The following is a 17,850-nucleotide window of genomic DNA, read 5'->3' on the forward strand; positions in this document are numbered from 1 at the left end:
GGTCCCTAGCCCTCTTTTGTAAATGTCTAAAGATATCAGGGAAACTACTCTTGATTAGGGCTAGGAGTTATTCCCAACCATGTGACCTGAACCAGGAACAATTCTGGGTCCTACTCAAAACACTAAAGGGAGTGGGGTACCACGCATTAATATTAGAAAACAACATCCAACTCCTGTCTGTTTCCCAATTAGAATGAGTCATTATCCTGGAGTCCGTGGCTTGGGTTAGAGTTAGGGAGAAGGAGATCTCATGTGCCTCTACATGTGTCGTGGCTAGCTTGCGTGTGTACATATGCAGCAGGGATCACTGGCTAAGCTGGGGGTGTTCCATAACAACTCTCCCATGAGCAGAGCATGCATCGCTAATCACACAAACATTCATCTTCATACACAGCCTGGCTACAACGGGCCTCCTATTCCACCCTGACTCCCTCACAAACTACAGGAGTCATCTGCCTCAATGATGTACTCCAATCACCATAGAGATCCTATTGCCTAATTCGCAATTCAATGATGTACTGTATATTCCCTCCATTGGACATGGCTCTACTTACGGACAGCAGACTTGGGTTCAAATGGCATTTGAAATCTTTCAGATACTTAGCTGTGTTTGATTGATCTTGCCTGGCGCAATAGAACCAATAGAATAGTCCCAAAAGTGGAAAACACCGTCCATCTGACACACCAGGCAGGCTCAAGCAAATGTAGTATAAAATCTGCAGGATAATACAGTGAGGGAAAAAAGTATTTGATCCCCTGCTGATTTTGTACGTTTGCCCACTGACAAAGAAATGATCAGTCTATAATTTTAATGGTAGGTTTATTTGAACAGTGAGAGACTGTTAGAAACTGTTAGAAATTGATTTGCATTTTAATGAGGGAAATAATCATTACCAGGTGTCTTTTATACAGGTAATGAGCTGAGATTAGGAGCACACTTTTAAAGGGAGTGCTCCTAATCTCAGCTTGTTACCTGTATAAAAGACACCTGTCCACAGAAGCAATCAATCAATCAGAACTCTCCACCATGGCCAAGACCAAAGAGCTCTCCAAGGATGTCAGGGACAAGATTGTAGACCTACACAAGGCTGGAATGGGTTACAAGACCATCGCCAAGCAGCTTGGTGAGAAGGTGACAACAGTTGGTGCGATTATTCGCAAATGGAAGAAACACAAAACACTGTCAATCTCCCTCGGCCTGGGGCTCCATGCAAGATCTCACCTCGTGGAGTTGCAATAATCATGAGAAAGTTGAGGAATCAGCCCAGAACTACACGGGAGGATCTTGTCAGTGATCTCAAAGCAGCTGGGACCATAGTCACCAAGAAAACAATTGGTACCTCCCATGCCATGAAGGATTGAAATCCTGCAGCACCCGCGAGGTCCCCCTGTTCAAGAAAGCACATATACATGCCCGTCGGAAGTTTCCCAATGAACATCTGAATGATTCAGAGGACAACTGGGTGAAAGTGTTATGGTTAGATGAGACCAAAATGGAGCTATTTGGCATCAACTCAACTCGCCGTCTTTGGAGGAGGAGGAATGCTGCCTATGACCACAAGAACACCATCCCCACCGTCAAACATGGAGGTGGAAACATTATGCTTTGTGGGTGTGTTTCTGCTAAGGGGACAGGACAACTTCACCGCATCAAAGGGATGATGGACAGGGCCATGGACTGTAAAATCTTGGGTGAGAACCTCCGTCCCTCAGCCAGGGAATTGAAAATGGGCCGTGCATGGGTATTCCAGCATGACAATGACCCAAAACACACGGCCAAGGCAACAAAGGAGTGGCTCAAGAAGAAGCACATTAAGGTCCAGGAGAGGCCTAGCCAGTCTCCAGACCTTAATCCCATCGAAAATCTGTGGAGGGAGCTGAAGGTTCGAGTTGCCAAACGTCAGCCTCGAAACCTTAATGACTTGGAGAAGATCTGCAAAGAGAAGTGGGACAAAATCCCTCCTGAGATGTGTGCAAACCTGGTGGCCAACTACAAGATACGTCTGACCTCTGATTGCCACCAAGTACTAAGTCATGTTTTGCAGAGTGGTCAAATACTTATTTCCCTCATTAAAATGCAAATCAATTTATAACATTTTTGACATGCGTTTTTTTGCATTTTTTTTGTTGTTATTCTGTCTCTCACTGTTCAAATAAACCTACCATTAAAATTATAGATCATAGATAGATCATTTCTTTGTCAGTGGGCAAATGTACAAAATCAGCAGGGGATCAAATATTGTTTTCCCTCACTGTATTACAAGAAGGTGATGCATCTAAACACTGATCTAGAATCAGCCATCTTCCATTTAAATAAACCTTCATTTGAACCATTCAAGAAAAGAAGAGCCCTTCAACCAGTACTTGGGATGTGGACTAACACTTCCAGAGGTGGGAATCTGATGCTGCGGGGTTGTTTCAGCAGCTGGCTGCTCCTCCTTGTAGAACAGAGGTGAGATTCCCACTTTTCACTCCTTACTCCATCCCCCCCACTGGCTGGAGGAGGAGAGGAGCAGGGCCACTGGGGGAGAGGACAGCTCCATACTGACAGACCACTGACACTTCACACTAACTAACACATTCTACTGTTAGCAGCATTTTGACACACTTAAAGAGTGCTCTGATAATGTCTACTGTTTGTGTACTGTGTATGTGTGAGTGAGTAAGTGAGTGAGGGAGAGAGCGAGAGAAAGAGAGACATCGAGGTCATCCTAGGTGAGGTCGACCTGGTTACCTGGTCGTGCCACTGGAAGTCGGGGGTGATCTGGAGGCGGACCCTGAGCACGGTGCGTGTGATTGGTTGGATGGTGGCCTCCATCAGTATGGAAGGGATCTGGTGGACACACTGCTTCACCTTCAACCCGATGTTCACGTGGTGAAGCATGTGACCTGGGACACACAGAGGGGAGTGGTGCTACTACAGCACGCTGCATGCACACACACACACACGTGCACACAGCTCTACAGAACACAATAGAATTCATGTCTAATTTGGTAGTACACCACACTAGGCCCAGTATGGTCTCACCTATCTCGTCCTTCTGCATATCTTTCAGTTTGTCCACAGTGAGTTTCTTCTCCTCCAGACGGGCCAGCACGTTGTGAGGCAGGATGGAGAACTGTCTCAGGGGATGAGCGAAGCCCCACAGACGCTTGTCTATCACTTTACACAGGTTGAGCAGGCGGTAGGTCATGGCAGGCCAGCGCTTCCTCAGAGCAATCTCAAACAGAGCCCTGACGATACGAGCTGCGTTCTACACAGGGACGAAATACACACACACAGTTACAATTTGAGTGGCATTCTATAGTAGAAAAACAAGGACAGACCGATTGGAATCACAATTGGAATAGTGTATAACAGCAGGTTTAAAAAGACAGACAGGCTACAGCCAGACTTAGAGCAGTGTTCTACAATGGGTACAGCAGGACAGAGAGTCATGCCGAGACTGAAATAATCCATCAAGATGTAGGACGATTAATCATGTCTGATCAAGAGCCGCGGGACTGGAATGATCAGGCTCTGTTCTGAAACATGGGTCAGGCCTAGCTGTGCGCTGATGGATTTCTCATGTCTGTCCTGACAGATGGGTCAGGTGGTTGGCGCTGCTGATAAACTGATCAGATCTGACGTGACTGGGCTCTGATTTATTTGGGCAGGTGTTAATGACATGATGGATTGGTAGAGTCTGGCCGTGCTGGGATTGATTTGCTGGGCCTGGCTCTGTTGTGATGGATAAGTCGTGGCGAGGCTGCTATCTGTGATAGATTGGTCAGGTCTGGTCAGGTCTGCTTGTGTCCGGAACATGTGGTTGAGTGGGAGGATGGACAGAGACAGGCAGGCAGACATAGACACAGGCATATAGATAGGCAGAGACACAGAAACACCAGCTGGGCCAGATGTTGGTCTGCTGCTGGTTAAAAGGCCACTAGGGCAACCGCACTCCTACATCAAACCCTCTGGAGAGAAAACCCTACACTCACACCCTTACTGAGCCTACCCTCACACCCTTACTGAGCCTACCCTCACACCCTTACTGAGCCTACACTCACACCCTTACTGAGCCTACACTCACACCCTTACGGAGCCTACACTCACACCCTTACGGAGCCTACACTCACACCCTTACTGAGCCTACACTCACACCCTTACTGAGCCTACACTCACACCCTTACTGAGCCTACACTCACACCCTTACTGAGCCTACACTCACACCCTTACTGAGCCTACACTCACACCCTTACTGAGCCTACACTCATACTCCAGATAACAACCAACAGCCAAAACACATCAGGCCTCACAGTCCGAGTCACAGCACCAACATAGTCAATCTCAATAATCTCCCTGGTTGGAACTAACTTCATGATTAAGCTGCCATCCTTCTCCAGTTCTTCTGTGTCCGTGTGTCTTTAAGAGCATGCAGTAAACACAGGTGAACTGTGGTCTCAGGTCTCTCAGCGCTCATGTACAATAATCTACTCTCTCAGGAGAACTCCTGGTGTCCTGCGGTCAAGTGCACAGGCCTGCAGAACAGCTCTATCTATCATCCAGTTGCTAAAGCCATTGAGGAGTGTGTGTGTATGCATGAGGGACAGGGAGTTAGCCTCTGTCAGTGTGTGTGTGTGTGAGAGCGAGAGATGGTGAGTCTGCCAGTGGTTGTGAGTGTGCCCACCTATATGTATGTATGCAACTTCATCTCTGTGCTTATGTGTGTGTGTCTTTGTTGATGTGTAGTGGCAGTATCATACGGCAGCAGGACCTATCAGTCCTCAGTCTGGATTAACCATCAGATCCCCTCTATTCCACTATGGCTGCCTGCCTCCCGGCCACAGCCATCAAACCAGCTGCACATCTGAAATCGGGCAAAATAGGAGCAAAGAGGGAATTTGATGTGAACAATTCCAAATATTCAGCCACATGGAATCAGTTACCGTGGAAAACCATGGATAGATGGGTTCAGCAGAGGATGGGAAGAGGGGATGGGATGTGGGATGGGGGCTCCAAATGCAAAAAAGATTCCAGGCTATCAGTCACTGTGAAATATGCACCAGCCAAACATATTACTTTCCATCAGATATATCAAAGCATTTGATTTTCATAAAGAGCATAATGCAGAGATGCCGGCATGGCAGATTAACTGTGACAGTTCATGAAAGCCTCATGATCCCTCTGAAACAATGGAGATGCTGGTACAAACAGGAAAGCCGTTTATGGATGTGTATGATATGATTCGTTAAGACACTCTTTCTAAACCCCCATCAGTACACCAGTATGATTGAAACATTCTGCTCTAGGACGCGGACTGCATGTGCTGCTGACTGAGGGAAGGGGAAGTCTAGGCAGGGGCTGCATGTGTTGGGGTAAGGGAGTCTGTACCCCTGTGTCCCCCAGGCAGGGGACACTGGGGTACAGCTGGACCCCTCAGAGGGGCTAGGCTGGCTCAGTTTGGGGTAGAAGCAGAGTATGTACACATGTTGAAGTTTCTTCAGGTATGGTTCAGTTGTATGAGCGCGTGTGTGTGTGTGTGTGTGTATGTGTATGTGAGAAACAAATGGGGAAAGGGCATATTTAGTATTTAGTCAGCCACCAAATGTGCAAGTTCTCCCACTTAAAAAGATGGGAGAGGCCTGTCATTTTCATCATAGGTACACTTCAACTATGACAGACAAAATGAGAAAAAAAATCTAGAAAATCACATTGTAGGATTTTTAATGAATTTATTTGCAAATTATGGTGGAAAATAAGTATTTGGTCACCTACAAACAAGCAAGATTTCTGGCTCTCACAGACCTGTAACTTCTTCTTTAAGAGGCTCCTCTGTCCTCCACTTGTTACCTGTATTAATGGCACCTGTTTGAACTTGTTATCAGTATAAAAGACACCTGTCCACAACCTCAAACAGTCACACTCCAAACTCCACTATGGCCAAGACCAAAGAGCTGTCTACAAAATTGTAGATCTGCACCAGGCTGGGAAGACTGAATCTGCAATAGGTAAGCAGCTTGGTTTGAAGAAATCAACTGTGGGAGCAATTATTAGGAAATGGAAGACATACAAGACCACTGATAATCTCCCTCGATCTGGGGCTCCACGCAAGATCTCACCCCGTGGGGTCAAAATGATCACAAGAGCGGTGAGCAAAAATCCCAGAACCACACGGGGGGACCTAGTGAATGACCTGCAGAGAGCTGGGACCAAAGTAACAAAGCCTACCATCAGTAACACACTACGCCGCCAGGGACTCAAATCCTGCAGTGCCAGACGTGTCCCCCTGCTTAAGCCAGTACATATCCAGGCCCGTCTGAAGTTTGCTAGATAGCATTTGGATGATCCAGAAGAAGATTGGGAGAATGTCATATGGTCAGATGAAACCAAAATATAACTTTTTGGTAAAAACTCAACTCGTCGTGTTTGGAAGACAAGAATGCTGAGTTGCATCCAAAGAACACCATACCTACTGTGAAGCATGGGGGTGGAAACATCATGCTTTGGGGCTGTTTTTCTGCAAAGGGACCAGGAGATTTTGAGTGAAAACCTCCGTCAATCAGCAAGGGCATTGAAGATGAAACGTGGCTGGGTCTTTCAGCATGACAATGATCCCAAACACACCGCCCGGGCAACGAAGGAGTGGCTTCGTAAGAAGCATTTCAAGGTCCTGGAGTGGCCTAGCCAGTCTCCAGATCTCAACCCCACAGAAAATCTTTGGAGGGAGTTGAAAGTCCGTGTTGCCCAGCAACAGCCCCAAAACATCACTGCTCTAGAGGGGATCTGCATGGAGGAATGGGCCAAAATACCAGCAACAGTGTGTGAAAACCTTGAAGACTTACAGAAAACATTTGACAACAAAGGGTATATAACAAAGTATTGAGATAAACTTTTGTTATTGACCAAATACTTATTTTCCACCATAATTTGCAAATAAATTCATAAACAAATCCTACAATGTGATTTTCTGGATTTTTTTTCTCATTTTGTCTGTCATAGTTGAAGTGTACCTATGATGAAAATGACAGGCCTCTCATCTTTTTAAGTGGGAGAACTTGCACAATTGGTGGCTGACTAAATACTTTTTTGCCCCACTGTATGTGTGTAGTGTGTGTGTGTGTGTGGTGCTGTGCCTGTAACCCACCTGTGCTACGTAGGACAGGTCTGAGATGAGGGAGAAGCTGTCCACCTCTCCCCGGCCGATGTAGGTCTGCAGTAGGATGTTGATCTTGCCGTATCCGTTCTCCACTCCGCCTGCAGCAGGCAGCTCACAGTAGTTACACAGCATCTGTTCTAGTTCCTCCATCTCCTCATCACGCACCTTGAAACACACACACACACACACACACACACACACACACACACACACACACACACACACACACACACACACACACACACACACACACAGAGTCAGGAGTCTTTCCACCTGGGTACTCAAACTATTTCAAGACCTTGCTATACTGCTTAGCAGGTGTCCCGCAGCAGTCTATAATGTGTGATGAGTGACCTCTGTGTGACCTGTGACCTCTCACCTTGACCTGTTCAAACTCCTCGGCCTTGGAGACGATGCTGAGGATGTCAGCCTCTGTCTTCTGGGAGTTGAACAGCTCGTTGAACGTCTGCATGGAGGAGGAGGTGGACAAACACAAACATGACATAAGGAACAGCCGTTATCTAGTTGTATATTGCATGTTACTGTACCATCATTCATGATGAGTTTATTTGTTGATATTACCATGCCATATTACACCTACACAGAAGGGTATATATCCCTGGTTACAATAATATAATACATTGGAGTAAACCAAGCACGAGGAACACCTTTCTGATATTGAGTTGCAGCCTCAATTTGTCGGGGCATGGACTCCACAAGATGATGAAAGCTTTCCACAGGGATGCTGGCCCATGTTAATTGAAATGCATTCCAGGTGACTACCTTATGAAGCTGGTTGATAGAATGCCAAGAGTTTGCAAACCTGTCATCAAGGCAAAGACTTGCTACTTTGAAGAATCTAAAATATATTTTGCTTTGTTGAACACTTTTTTAGTTACAACATGATTCCATGTGTTATTTCATAGTATGGATGTCTTCACTATTATTCTACAATGTAGAAAACAGGAAAAACTCTTGAATCAATAGCTGTGTTCAAACCTTTGACTGGTACTGTATGTCATGTAAAGAGCAGGTGTTCTTAATGTTTTGTACACTCAGTGTACAATATAACATAATACATATAACGTAATATCATGTTATGGAACTCTGGTGTACCTCCATGGTGTTGTATTTGATGTAGAAGTGACTGGCGGTTCTGCCCAGGTCAGTGGAGGCGAAGTATCCTGTCCTCTCCTCGAAGCGGATCATCCTGGCCTTGTCCAGCTTCCTGGCTGCCATCACCACCAGTTCCTTACGATACAGCTCCAGACCTGGGTCCATCTAACACAGAGAAAGAACAGTTTAACCCTGCCATCACCACCAGTTCCTTACGATACAGGTCCAGACTTGGGTCCATCTAACACAGAGAAAGAACAGTTTAACCCTGCCATCACCACCAGTTCCTTACAGTACCACTCCAGACCTGGGTCCATCTAACACAGAGAGCTAGATAATAAGAGTGTACAGTCGAGTGTGTACACGTGTGTGTGTGTGTGTGTGTGTGTGTGTGTGTGTGTGTGTGTGTGTGTGTGTGTGTGCGTGTGCGTGTGTGTGCGTATGTACATGCATGCGTGTGTACCTGGTAAGCCTTGTGGTTGATCCCGTAGGCCAGAGGGTTGGCTCTCATGCGGATGTACAGGTAGGTGTAACTCAGCCACCTCACTGCTTCCTCCACGTTAGTCACAGTCCCTAGTGATACCTGCAGAGAGAGGGAGAAAGAAAGAGCGATCAATAACATCACATTCACCTTCAGTCATTTCAACCACCTAGCAGCACCTGGTGGAGATTCCACACTCAGCATTGATTCCTCCTCAAAAAGTCCTCATTGAATCCTTGAGGTGTGTGCCATCTAGTGGTGACTTATTGTACTGTGTTTATTTTGTGAAAAGGGCATTGGATGGAGATGAGAAGAGAACATGATTGAAGGGGGCCAGTTAGGCATCTGCTGTCAAACACAGATTGCTATGAAATATCTTTACAGTAAAGAAAAATATAGTTAACTTTCATTTGGTCTACCAGCTTCAAACAGCTGTAAAAACTATATTTTTTGTTATTGAAAATGCAATTTAGATGGTACAATGATTCCCTACACTATTTAGTGCTTGTTTTCTCACAAACTGAAATTTGAGTGAAGTTTAACATTTTAGCAACCAGGAAATGACAGAGCGATCTCCACTAGATAAAACAGCCACAAAGTCATTACAGCTTTCCCAGTTTGACAACCGATGCCCCTTTGGCAGGAGAAATCAATAGGCCAATATCACAGTCAATCACAACACTGCTGGGTAAGTAATACTGTGAAACACTAACATTTTCCACTATTAGCGCCATATATACTATGGGCATTTTCTGAAATTACCTTGATAAATAAAATGTAAAAAGTACATTTGTAACATTTTGGACAATGCTTATAGCCTATGCATTGTCCATATTATCAGGTATGCTATTAGCAATAAGCACGATCACCTGAAGCCCAACTGATACAGCATCGTGGCTAGAAATAAATAGGCTGAAGCATGGGGTTGCCTATCTGCATTTACCCTATTGGGCTGATCATTCATAATGATGAATTTTATGTCCCCTAAAAAGTGCATATAAACACATAATACCTGTTAGTGTTTCACCCCAATTTACCCTAACCGGGGTAACACCCACCTGTCTGTACTTCTCACAGAAACCCCTTTCCCTGATTGCTACTACTATTGAACAACTAAAAGTGAAATCTGTCTCATGACAATTTTTTAAACCACTCCCTCCAAAATATTTTGAGTTAGGGTGGCGTTTCAACCCAAGTTACCCTATAATTTCCCTGTGTTACACTTAGCCGCTCTCCTCTATCGTGAGAATGACTGCTGAGCTGGTGCAGTTTGCACATATTTAGGAGTTGAGAAATAAAGTAGGAATGGAGAGCTGGGATCCCCCTATTTTTAACAAAGGCCATTACAACTGCTGTTTTTCCCGCGAATGCACTAAGAATTGTTGAGCATTGACTACTAATGAGAATGTATGTTCCCCTCCCTATGGCTCTCGCAACTTCAATGTGCCTTGAGAGGAATATTTACCTTGGATAGAACTATTTTACTATAAGGTAAGGTAAGGTTTGTTTTTGTTTTTTTATTCATTACTCACATTGTTTGCAGAGGAAAAGTACATTTGGACTGTTCTAGCATCTTCAAAGTGCGCCTAGGCAGAAATATTTGTTGACGTTTATTTTTTTATTTTTTTTGGTGTAGCAGCAATGATTTTGCCATGGTGCAGCGCCACAGCTAAATGACTGCAGTGGAAACACTGGTATGATTGTTAAAAGGTAGAGGTCCTGAAGATGTGTGATTGTGGATAAGACCTTCCCAGCTATATTATTGACGGTGGCGTGTGTGTCCCTACCTCAGCGTTGAGGTTGTCAGCCATGGTCTCTAGGAACTGGCTCTCTATGGGGTTCTGCTGGGTGAGCAGGGTGAGGTAGTGGCTCAGCTTGTCATGTGCCGTGATGATGGTGCCCTCGCCATACTTGTCAAACTGAGGCCGCCCGGCACGCCCGAAGATCTGCATCACATCCAGGATGCCCAGGTCCACCAGGGTACCACGCTTAGCATCGTAGATTTGGGTGCCCTGTTGTTACCATGGGAACAAGAGAGGACAGATCTGAGTGGCTTTGGAGAGATAATACAGTCCTTATGGGCAAACGTCTGCGTGTTTTAGTACAGACACCTACACGGACTTACCGTCTTCTAAGAGTGAAGGGCACATGATACAGACTTACAAGTTCATACCTTAATCTAGGGTTGCACATTTTGGGGAAAATTTGTGGAAACTTTCTGTGGGAATATATAGGAATTAACGGGAATATATGTGAAATAACAGAAATATATGCAAATGATTATTATTACCAATTAAATGTAGATGTTTTTTGCATTGGATATATTTACCATATCATATGGAGACAAACATAAACCTTTTACCTTATCATAAGTAGACATAATTGCAAATGATTAAATCTTTCCAATAAAAAAATAAAAAATAAAATAAATAAATTGTTACGAATTGAACTTTAATTAAATGAGTTGATTCTTCGCATGGGATGATTTCACTTAACAACAAAAGGGATTATTGAATGATCCCCATTGATCCATCACATGTCCCAAACACGTTTTCAACAACGTAAAATGATAACCAAAGCTTTAGTTTCTAGACTGTCTTCCTCTCAGGCTTCCATGTCTTCTCCCTGGACATCCTCAATGTCCACCTCTTGAACATCAGACTCTGAGACCTCATCTTCACTGTCACTTTCCAACCATGTTGAGGATGGCTCATTGTCAGGTTCAAAAAGTCTCAAATTTGGCAACCAATTTTTTTTACCTTTGTATTGGTCAGCCTGTTGCGTGCTTTGGTGTGTGTGTTCCCAAACAAGGACCAGTTGCGCTCTGAGGCGGCTGATGTTGGTGGGATTTGGAGGATGATGGAGGCAACAGGGGAAAAAGCCTCAGATCCACAAAGTCCCTTCCACCAGGTGGCTGATGAGATATGTTGGCACGACTGTCATACTGCATCTCAATCCCAAAGCCCTTGCTTGGAAGTGTACTTCACCAGACTGCTAAGAACCGTGCCCTCATCCAGGCCAAGGTGGTGAGACACGGTAGTGATGACACCATAGGCATTCTTGATTTCTGCACCAGACAGGATGCTCTTGCCAGCATCCTTGGGGTCCAACATGTACACTGCGGCGTGTATGGGCTTCAGGCAGAAGTCTTCATGCTTTTTGATGTATTTCAAAACTGCAGTTTCCTCTGCTTGGAGCAACAGTGAAGTGGGCAGGGCCGTACGGATTTCTTCTCTTACATCTGCAAGCAGAGTCTGAACATCAGACAGGATGGCATTGTCTCCCTCAATCCATGAAATGGCTACTGCTATAGGTTTCAGGAGATTCAGGCTGCTTACCACTCTCTCCCAAAATACATAATCCAGGAGGATCCTCTTGATGGGTCTGTCCATATCAGCAGACTGTGATATGGCCATTTCTTGGAAAGACTCCTTTCCCTCCAGGAGACTGTCAAACATGATGACAACACCACCCCAACGGGTGTTCTTGGGCAGTTTCAATGTGGTGCTCTTATTCTTCTCGCTTTACTTGGTGAGGTAGATTGCTGCTATAACTTGATGACCCTTCACAGAGTTGAAGTCGGAAGTTTACATACACCTTAGCCAAAAACATTCAACTCAGTTTTTCACAATTCCTGACATTTAATCCTAGTAAAAATTCCCTGTCTTAGGTCAGTTAGGATCACCCCTTTATTTTAAGAATGTGAAATGTCAGAATAATAGTAGAGAGAAAGATTTATTTCAGCTTTCATCACATTCCCAGTGGGTCAGAAGTTTACATACACTCAATTAGTAGCATTGCCTTTAAATTGTTTAACTTGGGTCAAACATTTTGGGTTGCCTTCCACAAGCTTCCCACAATAAGTTGGGTGAATTTTGGCCCATTTCTCCTGACAGAGCTGGTGTAACTGAGTCAGATTTGTAGGCCTCCTTGCTCGCACATGCTTTTTCAGTTCCGCCCACAAATTCTCTATGGGATTGAGGTCAGGGCTTTGTGATGGCTACTCCAATACCTTGACTTTGTTGTCCTTAAGCCATTTTGCCACAACTTTGGAAGTGTGCTTGGGGTCATTTTCCATTTGGAAGACTCATTTGCGACCAAGCTTTAACTTCCTGACTGATGTCTTGAGATGTTGCTTCAATATTTCCACGTGTAGGTATTATAGCTGCTGGCAAATGCAGGAAAGTGCTGTTTGAATGAATGCTTACAAGCCTGCTGCTGCCTACCACCGCTCAATCAGACTGCTCTATCAAATCATATACTTAATTATAATATAATAACACACAGAAATACGAGCCTTAGGTCATTAATATGGTCAAATCCGGAAACTATAATTTCGAAAACAAAACGTTTATTCTTTCAGTGAAATACGGAACCGTTCCGTATTTTATCTAACGGGTGGCATCCATACATTGCACAACCTTCAATGTTATGTCATAATTATGTACAATTCTGGCAAATTAATTACGGTCTTTGTTAGGAAGAAATGGTCCTCACATAGTTCGCAACGAGCCAGGCGACGCACACTGCTGGATATACCCTGACTCTGCTTGCACAGAACGCAAGAGAAAAGTGACACAATTTCCCTAGTTAAAAGAAATTCATGTTAGCAGGCAATATTAACTAAATATGCAGGTTTAAAAATATATACTTGAATATATACTTGTGTATTGATTTTAAGAAAGGCATTGTTTATGGTTAGGTACATTGGTGTAACAACAGTGTTCTTTTTCGCGAATGCGCTATTTAAATCATCACCCGTTTGGGCGAAGTAGGCTGTGATTCAATGATAAATTAACAGGCACCGCATCGATTATATGAAACGCAGGACAAGCTAGATGAACTAGTAATATCATCAACCATGTGTAGTTAACTAGTGATTATGTTAAGATTGATTGTTTTTTATAAGATAAGTTTAATGCTAGCTAGCACCTTACCTTGGCTCCTTGCTGCACTCACGTAACAGGTAGTCTGCCTGCCACGCAGTCTCCTCGTGGAGTGCAATGTAATCGGCCATAATCAGTGTCCAAAAATGCCAATAACCGTTTGTTATGAAATCTTGAAATCGGCCCTAATTAATCGGCCATTCCAATAATCAGTTGAACTACCGCACATGTGATGGAAGAATGCACTGTGCATGGAGAGGGTTGCAATTCCATTGAATTGGGGATCGTTTAAGCAAAATATGCCACAAGACCTAGAATTGCCTTGTGTGTATGTATCCCACAAAAAAGGTTCTAAAAAGCTAACTTCTTTGATGAATTTAAGCAAAATTCCCCAAATTCCCGGGCTTGACTTCCCATGGAACATTTCAGACCCTTTGCAACCCTACTTCTAATCAGACCGAAAAACTCCCTCACACATACAAACTACCACAAGCACACGCACCCAATGAATGTAAGCATTTTGTTGGATTATTGTATACCATTTGTATCCTGTTCATGCAACTAACAAAACCTGAAACGCACGCACGCACAAACCGACCTTGATGATGACAGCGTGTGCAGGCAGGTTGACTCCCCAGGCCAGTGTGGCAGTACAGCACAGAACCTTGAGGTAACCCCTGGAGAACATGCTCTCCATCAGGCTACGGTCAGCACGCAGCATCCCAGCGTGGTGGATCCCAATACCATCTGGGAACATCTCCTTCATCTGCTTGTTCCTGGAACGCTGGATCTGGGGGACAGAAGGAAAGAGAGGGAACAGTCAGAGGTGGGAGGGAAGGAGAGAGAGGGAGGGAACAGTCAGGTGGCAGGGAAGGAGAGAGAGAACACAATCAGGTGGCAGGGAAGGAGAGAGAGAACACAATCAGGAGGGAAGGAGAGAGAGAACACAATCAGGAGGGAAGGAGAGAGAGAACACAATCAGGAGGGAAGGAGAGAGAGAACCAATCAGCACAGCCTGGGTATGTAGAAGAGAGGGAGAAGGATGGAGAGAACCAATCAGCACAGCTTGGGTATGTAGAAGAGAGGGAGAAGGATGGAGAGAACCAATCAGCACAGCCTGGGTATGTAGAAGAGAGGGAGAAGGATGGAGAGAACCAATCAGCACAGCCTGGGTATGTAGAAGAGAGGGAGAAGGATGGAGAGAACCAATCAGCACAGCCTGGGTATGTAGAAGAGAGGGAGAAGGATGGAGAGGGAGTATTGCTTTAACAAGTACTTTGGCATCGCTGACGACCTCCAAGCTTTATGTCTGTGTCCTTACTCAGACCTAACTCCCCACTGCAGCTGCTAGAGGGCACCATCAAGGTGTCCAGACTACTACCCAATAATCACATCTGTAGAGTCGTTCAGACAGATCTATAAAACAGCTGTTGTATTGATCCTGCTGGGCCAGTATCAGTCAGTGTCCTTTAGTACCTGATAAAACACTGCAACCCTAAGTTGAGGTTTTATTTCAGTTTTAATAGCGGCTTCACTGTTAGTTTAAGGATCAGTAATTTAACTGAAGGCAACTACAATTATTATTTTTTACCCTTGTTTCAAGTATAGACATATGCAGCACGTACACACACACACACACACACACACACACACACACACACACACCTGATTGAGATGTGTGTGTGTTGACAGGCAGAGAGGTGAGGTGGTGACCTGGCCAGGCAGTAATAATGGTCTGCTCATCAGACAGCTTTATCTCTCACTGGACAACTAAATGGAGGTCAGAGAGAGAGCACAGAGGAAAAAGCCCATTATAGCTAGCATCTGTCTGAGTCTGTGTGTGTGTGTGTGTGTGGTTGAGGGAGAGAAAGTGTTTCTGTGTGTACAGTACATGGGCCAAATTGCACATTGACTCCCACTCTAATTTAAATACCAACTGTGTTTCCTGAACACCTGATTTCCTTAACAAAAGGCGCATCTCAATAGGTGGTCCAGGTACGTCATGATAAGTGGGGGGGTTGGCCTTTCTTCTTTTGTTCTCTAGTGCCCCTCTATTGTTCCTCAAGCAAGGGGGAGGCCGATGACATCACAGATTCCCATTAAACTCCTTGAATGCCCTACTCCTTGGACTTTGCAGTTGTGCCTAAAAACACATTTGTGCTCAAAACATGTATATTCTTTTACCCTTTAGTGTGTGTACTTAGGATATCGCTTTTCAACAGTAAAAGTTCAAAAATGGCTGAAGGACGTCTTTAACATGTGGCTCTTCACAAACGAGGCTTTTCTTCAAACTATAATTTACAGACAATGAATACACTGCTTATCTGAACGAGTTCTCCATTCATGTTCCTCAACCACCTTACCTACTATACCCTCACAACAGTGTGTGTCTAAGAAAGTATCCCTGTGGAGAATGTCTTTCAATAAACATCATGTATGCTAATGTAGTATAGGGGTATTACACTATCTGGCCAGTTTATTATGTACACCACCCCGTTCGCGAAAATGGTTCGCTCCTACAGACAGTGAGTCAAGTGGCCTTGGCCTGCGATATAATGCAGGCATACTTGTTCTCAACTGGCCTATCTGGTTAAATAAAGGTGAAATAAAAAAAGGAGGCATTCAGTTACTGTTCAACTGAACTTTAGAATGGGCAAAACTAGTGACCTCAGCGACTTTGAGCGCGGTATGATAGTCGGTGCCAGGCGTGCAGCTTCCAGTATCTCAGAAACGGCCTCCTGGGCTTTTCACGCAGGAAGGCAGTCCTGTGGGTGAACACAACTCGTTGACGTGAGGTCAAAGGAGAACGGCAAGAATCGTGCAAACTAACAGGCAGGCCACAAACAGGCAAATATCTGGGCATTACAACAGTGGTATGCAGAACAGCATCTCGGAACACACAACTTGTCAGTCCTTCTCACGGATTGGCTATTGCAGCAGACGACCACACCAGGTTCCACTCCTATCAGCTAAAAACAAGAAGAAGTGGCTCCAGTGGGCACCAACACTGGACAATTGAGAAGTGGAAAAAAAAATCCATGTCTGACAAATCCCAGTTCCTGTTGCGTCATGCTGATGGCAGTGTCAGGATTTGGTGTTAGCAGCATGACTCCATGTCCCCATCCTGTCAACGGTACAGGCTGGTGGTGGTGGTGTAAAGGTGTGGCGAATGTTTTCCTGTTTTCCTTGATACCAATTAGGCAATGTTTCCATGCCCTAAATAATTCAGGCTGTTCTGGAGCTAAAGGGGGGCCCGACCCGGTATTAGATGTGTGTACCTAAGTGTATGTGTGTGTGAGTTTGCGAGAGAGAAAGATAGAGTTCCAAAAGTAAGCATCCAGGAGCGGCCAAGCCTGAGGCGTCAGAGCACTGTACACACACACACACCACTACCACGCCTCCAACTAGACACACACACACCACTACCACACCTCCAACTAGACACACCACTACCACGCCTCCAACTAGACACACACAGCACTACCATGGCTCCAACCAGACAGACAGACAGACCACTACCATGGCTAAAACCAGACAGATAGACAGACCACTACCATGGCTCCAACCAGACAGACAGACAGACCACTACCATGGCTCCAACCAGACAGACAGACAGAGACCACTACCATGGCTCCAACCAGACAGACAGACAGACAGACCACTACCATGGCTCCAACCAGACAGACAGACAGACAGACAGACCACTACCATGGCTCCAACCAGACAGACAGACAGACAGACCACTACCATGGCTCCAACCAGACAGACAGACAGACAGACCACTACCATGGCTCCAACCAGACAGACAGACAGACCACTACCATGGCTCCAACCAGACAGACAGACAGACCACTACCATGGCTCCAACCAGACAGACAGACAGACAGACAGACAGACCACTACCATGGCTCCAACCAGACAGACAGACAGACAGACCACTACCATGGCTCCAACCAGACAGACAGACAACTACCATGGCTCTAACCAGACAGACAGACAGACCACTACCATGGCTCCAACCAGACAGACAGACAGACCACTACCATGGCTCCAACCAGACAGACAGACAACTACCATGGCTCTAACCAGACAGATAGACAGACCACTACCATGGCTCCAACCAGACAGACAGACAGACCACTACCATGGCTCCAACCAGACAGACAGACAGACAGACACACCACTACCATGGCTCCAACCAGACAGACAGACAGACCACTACCATGGC

At 45.1% G+C, this 17,850-nt stretch overlaps 1 protein-coding gene across 2 annotated transcripts in view; it reads right to left on the minus strand.

Moving 5' to 3' along the window:
• Positions 1–17,850, minus strand: part of ascc3 (activating signal cointegrator 1 complex subunit 3) — a 142,490-nt gene that overhangs the window by 33,615 nt on the left and 91,025 nt on the right. For both annotated transcript variants that reach the window (XM_031787055.1, XM_031787056.1), the window contains exons 16-23: positions 14,221–14,412; positions 10,524–10,748; positions 8,719–8,838; positions 8,256–8,420; positions 7,519–7,605; positions 7,128–7,304; positions 3,029–3,254; positions 2,735–2,889 (exon numbers count right to left, since the gene is read on the minus strand). In XM_031787055.1, the coding sequence (XP_031642915.1) occupies positions 2,735–2,889; positions 3,029–3,254; positions 7,128–7,304; positions 7,519–7,605; positions 8,256–8,420; positions 8,719–8,838; positions 10,524–10,748; positions 14,221–14,412 (1,347 nt within the window). The remainder of the gene's footprint in view (positions 1–2,734; positions 2,890–3,028; positions 3,255–7,127; positions 7,305–7,518; positions 7,606–8,255; positions 8,421–8,718; positions 8,839–10,523; positions 10,749–14,220; positions 14,413–17,850) is intronic.

The sequence above is a fragment of the Oncorhynchus kisutch genome, linkage group LG13, assembly GCF_002021735.2.
Source record: "Oncorhynchus kisutch isolate 150728-3 linkage group LG13, Okis_V2, whole genome shotgun sequence".
Classification (NCBI taxonomy): domain Eukaryota; kingdom Metazoa; phylum Chordata; class Actinopteri; order Salmoniformes; family Salmonidae; genus Oncorhynchus; species Oncorhynchus kisutch.